General features: G+C 40.2%; 1 protein-coding gene across 1 annotated transcript in view; it reads left to right on the forward strand.

The window, feature by feature from the left end:
- The window catches only part of LOC140228511 (peroxisomal carnitine O-octanoyltransferase-like), a 58,643-nt gene that overhangs the window by 23,219 nt on the left and 22,858 nt on the right, over positions 1-12,566 (forward strand). Inside the window, exon 6 of the mRNA XM_072308742.1 lies at positions 10,253-10,454. Within this exon, the coding sequence (XP_072164843.1) occupies positions 10,253-10,454 (202 nt within the window). The remainder of the gene's footprint in view (positions 1-10,252; positions 10,455-12,566) is intronic.

Genomic DNA, 12,566 nt, shown 5'->3' on the forward strand with positions numbered 1-12,566 from the left:
TGTTTTAAACAACAATCATGTATATAACAAAATTCTTGTCTGGTTTCATATTCTTCAAACATTTCCAATTTAACATGTTGTATACTGCTACAATAAAGTTACTGTATGACAATTTATCTCTTCATTTTCACTTTTTGTAACTTCTCATTTTCCAAAGTTTCCTACCTAATTACAACAAAATTTCTTGTATGTGTGATACAAATAAAACATGTGAGTATCCCTCCTGTTTTCTTTAATGTGAGTGTTAATAAAAAAAACTGTTCCACAGTATGCATCATCATGTATATGTATGTGTTTAGAACCACAATACATGATTATAATTATAATCAAACAATTATCTTCTAAAACGAAAAGATTTATAAGCTTCGTATCTTCTGTCATCAGTACACCTCTTCACATTTTTGAGGAGTCATTTGGTTTATACATAAGCCTGTGTGAATTTTGCTTTGAAATCACTTTACATAATCCTTCAAGTAAGAAGGTGGATTTCTGGTGCGGCATTGTAACCGCAGGTTCCACATGCTCTTCATGCTGGTGAGAGATGTTAGTTTTGAGCAAGCTGTGACTGAGAGGGTGATCGCTTAAAGAAGGACACATTGCGTGTGATCCTCCTGGATGTGGACTGACATTCGGCTGTAACCATATTTCCCTTTCTCGCGATAATCACCAATGGCGTAGGATCATATGGAGAGTCGAATTTGTCGCGTTGTGCATTTTTGTGCACAATGACGGTATCACCAACTTTGAAGTCACATTTTGCTGTGTGGAGTCGCTTATCGGCATAGGATTTCTGCTTTGCTTTCGCGTCACGATCATTTACTCTCACTTTTGTATGGCTAGCCACGTTTTTGTCGTTCGAGTTGTCGCGAGTACCTGCGTCTACGTTAGGGAGGCGTGTGACTGGTTCGCGATTGAACATCAAACAAAATGGGCTAACACCTGTTGAGGAATGTGGCGTGGCGTGATACTGGCGGAGGTACGTATAAAGGTCCTGCTTCCAGTTTCTCCCTTGAAGATGAGCAGCACGAATAGCTGTGATGAGTGGCTTGTTGAATGCTTCCGCTTGGGCATTCGCTCGAGGCCAGTGTGGAGTAATGCGGCGGTGCTTGAATCCACAGTGAGACGCGTATTCTGCGAATGAACTAGTGTTGAATGGGCTTCCATTGTCGCTCTTGATGACTTTTGGAAATCCAAACACAGACAAGACTTTGTCAAGAACTGGTATCACAGCTCTTGCAGACACTGAACTCATAATTTCCACTACTGGGTATCTCGAATACTCATCGATCAATACCATCAGATATTCCCCTGTGGGAAATGGCCCGCAGAAATCGATACTCAGATTCTGCCATGGCCCACTTGGCATTTCTGACATTTTCAGCGGTTCCAAAGGTGTGCGATTTTCACAGGTTTTTTGACATGTTGGACACTTGCTAACAAGAGCTTCTACTTTTCTATCCATTGTCGCGAACCACACCTTTGAGCGGAGCAATGCTTTTGTACGCGTCATTCCTGGATGACTCTCATGTGCGATATCTATGACACGCGAATGGAGGGATTCTGGTATGACGATACGCTTATCCCTCAGGACAACACCATCGCTAGTGACTGCGATCTCTTTTCGGACATTCCACATTGCGCGATCAGTGCTTTTGATTTTTTCCCACTTTCCATCGCGATACGCTTTGATAGTGGCTTGGAGTGCAGGATCACGAGCTGTTTCCTTGCGAATGTCATCGAGACTGACAGCTTTAGGTGTTGCGTGATGGGCCACAAAGTTGACGTAAGCATCGACGTCGGGCAGTGATGCAGAAGGGTTGTCGTTACATGGATGCCGCGAAATGTAGTCCGCTGGGTTTTCCTTTCCAGGGGCGTGAATAACATCCATGTCGTAGTGCTGGAGTTTCAACATCCAGTTGGCAATGCGTGCTGATGGTACAATCTTTGGCTTCCCAAAGATAGGGATCAGTGGTTTGTGATCCATAACCACTGTGAAGTTGCGACCAAAAAGGTACGTATGAAAGCGGTGAACACCCCATGCTATGGCCAGGGCTTCTCTTTCGATTTGGCTGTAGCGCTGTTCTGTAGGGGTGAGGGAACGGCTGGCATAGATGATTGTTTGTCCCTCTTGTGTTAGCATAGCACCTAGTCCCACTGGACTGGCATCGACATGTATGGTTGTGTGCTTTGCTGTGTCAAAATATGCTGAGACTGTGCTCTTCGATATGGAACCTTTCAATGCGTTCCAGGCTGCTTCATGCTCCTGGTTCCATTCAAATTTTTGCACCCTTTGTCATGAGGCTACGTAGGGGTGCGGTGATCGTCGAGAGATTTGGAATGAAACGCGAGCTGTAGCTTGCCATGCCAAGAAGACTTCTCACTTCCTGAGCATTCGTAGGACGTGCAGCTTTGTGGATAGCATCGTCTTTGTCGGGATCAGGCGATACCCCTTCCGCTGAAAAGACAAGGCCAAAGAAGGAGATTGTAGACTTGCAGAATTGGCATTTCTGCTTGTTCAAAGTAAGTCCTCGTTCATGTAGACGCTTGAAGAGCGCGTTCAGCCTCTCGTCATGTGATGCTTGATCAGGTGCATGGACAAGGATGTCATCCGAGACATTGAGGACTCCTGGTATGCCCTCTATTGTCTGAAGAATTGTGTTTTGGAACACTTCACTCGCTGATGAGATACCAAAATTCAGTCTTTTGTATCATTTCAGGCCGACATGTGTTGCAAACGTGGTGATGTATCTGCTCTCAGTTTCAAGCTCCAGCTGATGATACCCACATTTCAAATCAAGCTTTGAGAATACTCGCGATCCATTGAGCTCAGCAATGATTTCATCCATTGTGGGTGTAGGATGACGTTCCCTGATGATGGCTTTGTTAGCCGCTCTCATGTCCACACAGATGCGAACATTGTCAGGATCATTTGGTTTGGGGACTGCTACAATAGGTGATACCCATGGGGTAGGACCCACAGCATCCTCTATGATGTCAGCTTCTTGAAGCTCTGCAAGCTGCTTTTCGATTTGTTTTCGCAAATGAAACGGTGTGTTGCGATAACGCTGTGCAACTGGAGGAACCGATGTGTCAATGTGAAGTTTCACCTTCTTGTCTTTCAACTTCCCCACACCTGACCACAGGTTTAGGTACTCAGCTTCGTAGTCATTGGTGACAGCATTGGCAGTGTCATGAATTGTGATCAGGTTCAGTTCCTGTGCAGTGCTGAGTCCTAGAAGACATCCTGCTGAGCCTTGAACCACACAGATGTCAGCCACAGTGGTTTTCCTGTGCGTTTCAATGAGACCAGTAAAAGTGCCAAGCACTGTCAGTGGTTTACTTGCACCATATGGAAATAGTTTGATGGAAGTCTTCCTGAGTTTCATGTTCAGTTTCTTGAACGTTTTCTCGTCGATAATGTTTCGCGAACACCCAGTGTCGATGATCATGGAACATGGTATGCCATTTATATCTACGTGTGCCAATGGCTTGTTCATGGATACAGAGAACACGTAGTCCTGCACGAAATCAACAGAACTCCGTGGGTTAGAGCTGTCAGCACTGTGAGGTTCAGCATTGTCATCACTGTCTATATACTGAAATTTTCCACTACGGCACATTGGAGCAAAATGGTTGAGTTTATTGCATGTGTTACAGCGTTTGCCCTTGGCAGGACATTCTCCTGAATGAGGATAAGCATATCCACAGTGTCCACACTGTTCTGATTTTTTCTTTCTCGTTGCCTTGTCACCCTGCTTCTGTTTCTGGGGTGCTGGTGTCTTACCACTACCAAACTGGGTGCCTGTGTGATTTGAGCGCTTCTTTTTGTGTTGTGTAGAAACACGATGAACCTGTGATGACATATCAGCTTCGACGCCATCTGCACGCTCCTGTGACAGTTCAATGGATCGAGCAAGGTCAAGAAGTTCTTTTAGAGAAATCTACTTCTCCAGAGCTCGTCTTCGCAGCTGTCCAGATCGACAACCAGTGATGATCTGCATCAGCAGTTCGCGCTCGACGTCAGCAAACTGACATTTCTCTGTGTCTTTCCGAAGTCGTGTGCAGAACTGTGCTACATTTTCATCCGGCTGTTGGATAAGGTGGCGAAACAAAATTGTCTCGTAGACGATGTTCTTTTGTGGTACGAAATGGGCTTTCAGAGCGTCCCGTGCCTTTTCGTAATCATTTTCAGTTCCAGTGTCGCACAGTGTGTCAAACACATTCTGCAAAAGTTCACCTCCGTAGTGTAGGAGTAAGGCTCTCTTCCGTTTCGGTATGGTGATATTAAACCCAACCATAGCCGCCTCGAATCTCTGACTCAGGGACGCACTGTCACCGTGTGGATCAAACGGCGGAAGAACTGGCATAGACATATTGACGATACGTAAATGTCAATGTGTGGGGCTAATCTCGGTAGTCACTCACAAACGTGGGCAGACACGACGCTGGTAGAAGTCAAATATCTCACGTACTGGATAAAGTCAGAACTTGAACTGAGGCTCCACTACTCGTCGCCATTGTAATGTACGGTCGTGTACACTGGACAAACTCAGATCGTATTCAGGAATTATAGAACTCAACTTTATTGTCAGGCATCTTAGAGCGAGACTGGCGGTTGCACTTTCGCCATGATAACAACCACTTATTGCCGTAGGTGGCGGCATACATGTGTACATATAACTGCGGGATACTACACTTCCATATTTACTTTCCTCCCGTCACAGGTTTTAAGTGACAATATACTGTAAAACGAGGAATGTTTGCTTGCAATTTCGGGAGAGCCAAGATTCAGAAATTAAAATGCATGACAAACTTCTTGTCTACACTATAAATATGCATTGAATGCCAGTGACAATCTACAAAAATTTCATGCTGCGAATATATTGTGTTTTACAGTGGAGTGTGTCTTGACATCTGCTTGGCAAAATTTAGGGAGGGGGTAGGAAGAAGTGAGGAGTGTAGGTTCAAATGTATGCAACACAGCCAGTTACATCTAGACTGCAGTAAATATTTTACATCATGTATATATGACCTCCAATGGATGGGAACTCTTGGAAATTTTCTATTGCAATTTGTTGGATGGTGAAATATCTCTGTTTAAATACAGAATATAAGAAACTGGGTCAGAGAGAAGGGGAATATGAAAGGAAATAAATGCAATGGATTTGTCCTTTACGTATGTATGACTGAGTTGATAGATTTACCAGTCAGCAGTGCAGCCGTATCAGCGTAATTCTTCTTGATGTGATGGCGCCAACTGTTTAGGAACTGTCATATATTTGTTGTGGTTTTTTTTGTGTGTTTTTTTTTTGCAGTTTCAAGAAGTATATCACTTTCAAGAAGTATATCACTGTAAATTCAGAAACATTCGTGGTACGAGACTTTTGCAAATTGGAGTCGACAGCCTTTTTATGCCTCTGCCAGAGGCATTATGTTTTCGGGTTGTCCGTCCATGGACGTACGTATGTCCGCATTCGTTTACGCGATATCTTGAGTAATATTGACTGAAATTTTACCAAACTTTGTCCAAGTATAAAGTATGATGGGGCAATTACTTGAATAGATTTTGGGTGAAATCGGCCAAAGGTCAAGGTCAAATCATGAAATTGTATCTGTTTACACGATAACTCAAGACTGGATCAAGCAAATTTCACCAAACTTTGTCCAAGGATGATGTATGGTGGGACAATTACTTGATTAATTTTTGAGTGAAAGCGGACAGAGGTCAAAGGTCAAAGATCAAGGTCAAATCCTAAAATTTATCTTTTTACGTGATAACTCAAAACTGGATGAAGCAGCTTTCACCAAACTTGGTCCAAGGATGATGTATGATGGGGCAATTAGTTGAGTAGATTGTAGTGACATTGGCAAGAGGTCAAAGGTCAAAAGGTCAAGGTCAAATGCTAAAAATATTGCTATTTCCCCCATATCCATGCAATGCCCAAAGGTATTTTCTTAAACTTAGTGTAGACATGTACTACTGCATAAAGATTCTCCAGAGAGAGTTTCATGTCATAAGGTCAAAGGTCAAAAGGTCAAAGATTAGGTGAAAATGTTACAATTTCACTTTTCTCACAAATGGTTCAATGCATCTTCATGGAACTTGGTACATACACATGTACTGACTGGCAGGGATTATCTAGGGAATTTAGGGGTCATGGGTCAATAGTCAGGGGTCAAAGGTCAAGGTCAACTCGTCAAAATTTTACTATTTCCCTCATATACTAATATATGCAATGCTTGCATTATAATTCTTAAAACTTAAAGGGGCATAGTCCCGGTAGTGTAGAGGGCGCTGTTGATGATACTGCCGATCACCGTTAGCATTGATACGAAGATTACCGAAGTTGAGCTGTCATCAAGAGTAAAGTGCGTAGGTGTTGCTAAGTAACGTTGCCTTCGTTGTCTTCTCTGCGCATCACGCAGTCTGTAGTAATGCCAGGGTGCGTGCATAGGATATGTGCTTGTTATTATGACATCACAAAAGAAGTTTGCTAAAGCTGTCATCCCCCTCAGCCGAATCATGAGCCGAACTGTGATCGGACCTCTGACTACAGTGGATCGGACTTCTTCGGACTCGGGGAAGTGGGCCAAAGCGTAAGTGCTAAAGAGGAGTCGATAGCGTAGGTCTCTATAGGAAACTTGTGGCGTGCGCCCGCCTACGCATTTGACTAAAACACCGGGACCATGCACCTTTAATATGTATTACCTAATGGAGATTCTCTTGGAAATTTCCTGCCAGAAGGTCAAAGGTCAAAGGTTAAGGGTCAAGGCCAGGTTTAAATGCAAAGGAAAAAAATCTATTTTACACTGTAATTACACTCTTTCTTCATACCTTGAAAATTACTCAATGCATAAACTTATAAAAGGGTCAGTCAGAAGTCAAGTAAAAATCTCAATTCCCCAAATACATGTACCTGCACTATTTAATAGACAATTATAGCAAACGTAGTTCAAGGAAAGTGAACATTCAAGATATTTCTGACAAACCTGTCATTTCAATATTTTGCCAGTTATGTGAAACTGTCATCATACATTGTGAAGACATTGTACTAAACACCTATTGGGAGAACCATGCATTATGGCAGAGGCATCAGTCGCCATAGCGACATTTGGGCAATTCCATGAGAAATGTTCACTTTGGTGAAAAAATGAAGTTTTGAGTTTCACTTAAGTTCTCAAATATTCTAAGAAAGTAACATATATATTTTCATTTTTCACTGGTGGCATCTTTGTCATTGCAAAATTTTGTATTTTTCTCAGTCAATGAAAATACTGCATGATGTGTTGCAGTGATGCAAAAATTTGGCTATTTTTAGAGAGTTTAGTGTTCCTGTCTCTAAAGAAGGCCAGATATGTCCCAGAGGCCTTGTTCAGATTTTAAATTATAGTCCAGTGTATATATCAACGGAAAATCACAACCAAATTCCTTAGCATTCATCAGTTTTTGACCTATTGATCCTCAAAGTTGTGTGATTTCTATAACATTTCAAGCGTCATGTCCGTTACGTTTTTTACTATAAGTTTTCATAGCCAAGAGGAAATTAGTGTAAAGTTGCTGCAAATTCATTTTCTATGTTAGGATTGAATCCCCTTGCATGTGTGAAAACCACTTTTCTATACCACTTCTAGTTTTCCTGTAAATGGCGTAACGGACATGACACTTTGCGTAACGGACATGACACCTCATATTAGACAAGTGGCGAAAATAACACTGTGGCCAAGTGAAACAGGGTGGTGATTAGTTTTAATTGCTTGAGGATAGTAGGACATTTCTATACTTGGGTAAATAATTAAGTCTGCACATCACTCAATAAAACGAAAACAAGCAGACTTTGCTTTCTGCTACTGGAAGACTGTTGATTTTAGATGATCTTGCTACCCTGTACACCGGTTTGATCCATTCCCACCTCTTGTAATCCTGACTGATAAACAGCAGCTGTCATTCCAAGGAGTATTAGACAATGGTGTTTTCACTGTTGGCCTTCCCTTCTATACTTAAAATGAGCACTTTCTACATATAAATACATTTTAGACCACATTTAACACATTTGTATCTGCCATGGAGTCAACTTAACAGCCAGGTACTCCTGCACAAATGGATCCTCGTGCATCCAAATACATGATCACTGATGATACAACAACAAAGAATCCAAATGTCACCAGCATCAATGTCTTCAATGATGGTGTTGCCTCATATTTTTTTTTTTAAGTTTGTGCTGCATCCATACATACCTCTCTCATCTCTATGACTCTATAAATCCACACCTTCAGTGGCACATTAATGAGATATCACTTACCAAGAGGGCTGAGAATGGAATTGTTTGCTTTATTAAGCGTGTTGACAGTACATGTACCTCTATCGTCAGAGAAAGTCGGTCTGAATGCTGCCTATCCATTTCATCAATACAACTAAACTAGATGTACCTCTATGCCAAGGGATATCCGGTGTATATGACAGCACACAGCATTGTACAAAAAGCACAATTTTGAGATGCTATGAGAAGATGTTTATCCACTGAAAGGTACACTGTATAATCAGTTACAACCAGTTGGTACGGAAACTGGGAAAGCATCCAGTATTTCAAAATGTCCTACTCACAAGCTGGTGAGAATAATGTAACCAGTACACCACTCTGGCAAGCTTTAAGAAGTGCCTAAGCAAGCAATAAGTTGATTATACAATTTGAACAAGTTGAATTTGCCGTGAAGAAAACAAGAAATACTTTGTTGCCCAGGTGACCACTCTAAATGGAAATGGATTATGTGTTGTGAAAATTCTCAGAAAAAAAGGGGCTTGGTCATTCACTTCTAGCCAAGAAAAGAAAGCATTTGTTGACAATAATAAAGTACTGGTACTAGCAGTGGAAGTTTTTACAATAGTCTATCCAAGATTGGATAACAGAGGATGATTCTCCTCCAAGGATGACATTAATGCCAAATGAAAGAACTTTGCAGAAATGATATTTACATACCTTATTTCTTTCAGATGATAACACTAATTTGATGATGGTACCAAACAGTTTTGTGGTCCTGTTTCATTGCATAAAAGTTGATGCAATCTCGAGTACATTTTAATGATGTTGTATTCAAACTTTTTATTTCATACAGATCTGGTTCGTTCTGTTTTCTTTGCCTATTCGCAGATATGGAGACATATGGTCTTCTGTATTATACATGTATGCCATTGTGGTACTCTGGGCATTGCACTCCATGTGCTTTAGAGTAGCTGTTAGATCACTGAAACCTGCAATAAAAGGACTTTTTGATGTTTTGGTCAACAACATAATGTAGTTAGCAGTGTGCAGTTATTCTAATCTTTTTATTTTGAAACAAAGAAGTGAAAATATGGTTAACCTTACAAGGGTGTCATGTCCGTTACGCTAGTGTATAATACTAAGTATCAAATATTAGGCCACTAAGAAAAAAATAACCATAGTATAAGATAGTAATATGTCCTATTCTGCTATGGTGGGTGGTAGTAACTGGAAATTTGTCACTAATTGTAGCAAACTGGTGCAGGAGTGAATTTGTTTTATATTTCTTTGTTTTGTAAATATATACAAAGACTAACCCCCCTAAAATGATATAAATATAAGATATATTACATGATTGCAGGTATGATGTGTGTCCCTATGTTCTAACCTTACTATGCCAACAATTGAGTATCTGCTATACCTTGTAATAAAAAAATTCTCTTAGCTTACAAAAAGTGGACAAAACTGTCATGTCCGTTACACTCGAAGTGTCATGTCCGTTACGCAATATTTTAAACTATTAAAAAAGAATGAACAGTAAAACTACTTTAAATTAGGACTTAATGAGTAAAGCATGACCTAAAGGTTTAATCAAGACCAAAACCAGCTGCATCTTATCCAAAAATTCACAGGAATTTTCATAATGGTAAGTAGATCAAAATGCCTTGTCCATTTAGTGTCATGTCCGTTACGCTCGCTAAAAATGCAATTTCTCAACAACCACTCGATGAATTTCCATGAAATTTTCTGTGTACATTACATATACTTAAATGTGTCTGATAAACTCAATTAGAATCTTTTGGAGACTCCCAATTTCACTGTGTGATGGTTTGAATCACAAAAAAGTGGTCTGAATGTCATGTCCGTTACGCTGGAATTGACCATTTCTAAATTCACAGCATGAAACTTTTCTGCAAATTGGCGACTGGTTTGTTAAATGGCTTGCTAACCATCATGACAGGATTAACAGGATTTTTCCAAACCCAATCTTGCAGGCATTTGCAGTATGTGAAAGACCATAGCAAGCAGCGTGGCCAGGGCATAGCAGCCTTGACAGCAGACACCAGGGATTCATATGCCAGGAACAGGGAGTATCTACTGAGCCTTGATCCGGTGAATGCAGAGCATGTGAAGGTGATTGATGAGAGCATCGCTATGCTGGCCTTTGATGAGGACTCTCCAAGCACCTACAGTGAAGTAATGAAGCTCTGTCTTTTCTCTCTGTTCTCTCTTCTCCTGGCTTTAATAGGTCCTATTTCTTTTTCTCTTTCTGATTCCTCCTCTTATTTCTCTCTTTCTTCTGTCTCATCTTTTCTCTCTTCTCACTCTTTAATCTACTGATGGATGACATTAAAGGGGAAATCCAGTCCAAATATAAGTTAGTCTGGTAAAAAAGACTTCAACGGTATAATTTTTATCGAAATCAGATGACAAATAAGGAAGTTATGATATTTTGAAGTTTCAAGGTTTTTTTGTTTTTTTTTTTATGTTTTTTTTTTTTTTTTTTTTTTTGGGGGGGGGGGGGAAACAGTTCTTGAACGGTCAGTGTGAATATGCAAATGGCAAAGTGAGCATGTCATCCCCTTACAACTTACCATGTAGTTTGTCCATAAAATTTTGAAATTTCCAGTTTTTCATTCAAATGCAATTATGCCTGAGATTCAAATCCTCGTATTATCTGACTGGTCACTATTCTGAAGTTATTCAACCAGAAATAAAGTCATGTTTCAGAATTATTGGATTTTCGTCATTTTTTGGTACACGATCAATGGAAAATTGTGAGGTTATGACATAGTTAGCTCACTCATTTTCATATTCATATCCACTGTACAAGAACTGTTTCGCAGAAATTAGCAGAACTGTTTCGCAGAAATTAGCAAAACTGCGAAATGTCATAACTTTCTTATCTTTCGTCTCATTTCAGTCAACTACTGAATGCGTAAGATTTTACTCTTTTTTATCAGACTAACTTATATTTAGACTGGATTTCCCCACAACATTCACAATTTGCACACACACTTACAGTCACAGACAAGTTTTACACAATTGCAGTGCACCAAGCACCAGGCCTGGTATGGTATGTAGGTAGCACAAGCATGGCTGTAGCTGGACTGCAGTCTGCCGCGTTGTGCAATTTGTCAGTGCATCGACTTCGCCTAGCCGTGATGATTGAATTTTGAACATTTTGTTGACTCATTTTGTTTCTTTTCAAGACCTGCTTGATACATTCCTTATTATTTAAGCAGGTAAATCATCTCTAAGAGTTTGACAGCAAATTTATTTCATTTTGGTTTAAAATTACAAATGTCTTTAATTTTGCACTTAATTCAAAGAAAGAATTCCAAAAAAAAAAAATAGTCTACGCTACCTGCAAAAGGTTATATGTTGCTACCATTGGGTAGACAGGTGCATGTATTAAACATTGAGTCTCCCATATCTGGCCAAATCCCTTATCTTGATGAGCACTGGTCACAATATGTCCAGATAAGAGAGGTCAGACTGTACTCACAAATTGTGATGTGCAGGCGAGACATCACATGGTGTTTGCCTTGTTCTTTTTTGTGTCTTTTCTTCCTTCTGTCTCTCTTTCCTTTTATTTCTCTTGTAGTCTCTTCTCGATCCTCAAGTAGCTGTCAATTCACTGATTGTGAAACTATTTGATCCTTTGATAACCTGTGTTCACTGCTCAATGACGCCCATTTTATTCAAAGCTATCAATAAATCAAACTCCTTATGCCTTTCTTCAAAAGAATGGTTTGAGTTGGAGATATGTCAAAAAAGGGTATGAAGTGAGCAGTGGCAGTGCCAAAAGTCTTATGCTCTCATTTGTGAAGTGTTATCATAACATCCACATGGAAAAATAAAGAGTGGTGTAAACACCTTCACAGTAATGTCACTACTACTAAACATTATCTTGTTCACTGGATGGCTAGGGGAAAGGTCAGATTAGCAGAGATAGAACTGTGAAGTAAACTATGTCTTTCAATAGTATTTGTGCTTGAATGATGAATGAGATGATGATCAATGCAATTCAAAAAGGCACAATAATGAAGAGATTGTTGCATCCTGTGCTACAGATACGAGAAGAAAACTATTCAAATTGATGAAATTCTTGCGTCGAGTGTTTTTGTTGCAACTGATTGACAAAGTGCCCTACATCAAAGGAACTATACACTGGATAAATCAGTGTTTAGTAGTAGCCAAGATAATATGGGCATACATACTCGAGCAGGATCGAGTATGTATGCCCATGATATCTACTGTGGCTACTACTAAACACTGATTACTTTGGTGCTTATTTATGCCAAT

Source organism: Diadema setosum, chromosome 5 (assembly GCF_964275005.1).
Source record: "Diadema setosum chromosome 5, eeDiaSeto1, whole genome shotgun sequence".
In the NCBI taxonomy this organism is placed as follows: domain Eukaryota; kingdom Metazoa; phylum Echinodermata; class Echinoidea; order Diadematoida; family Diadematidae; genus Diadema; species Diadema setosum.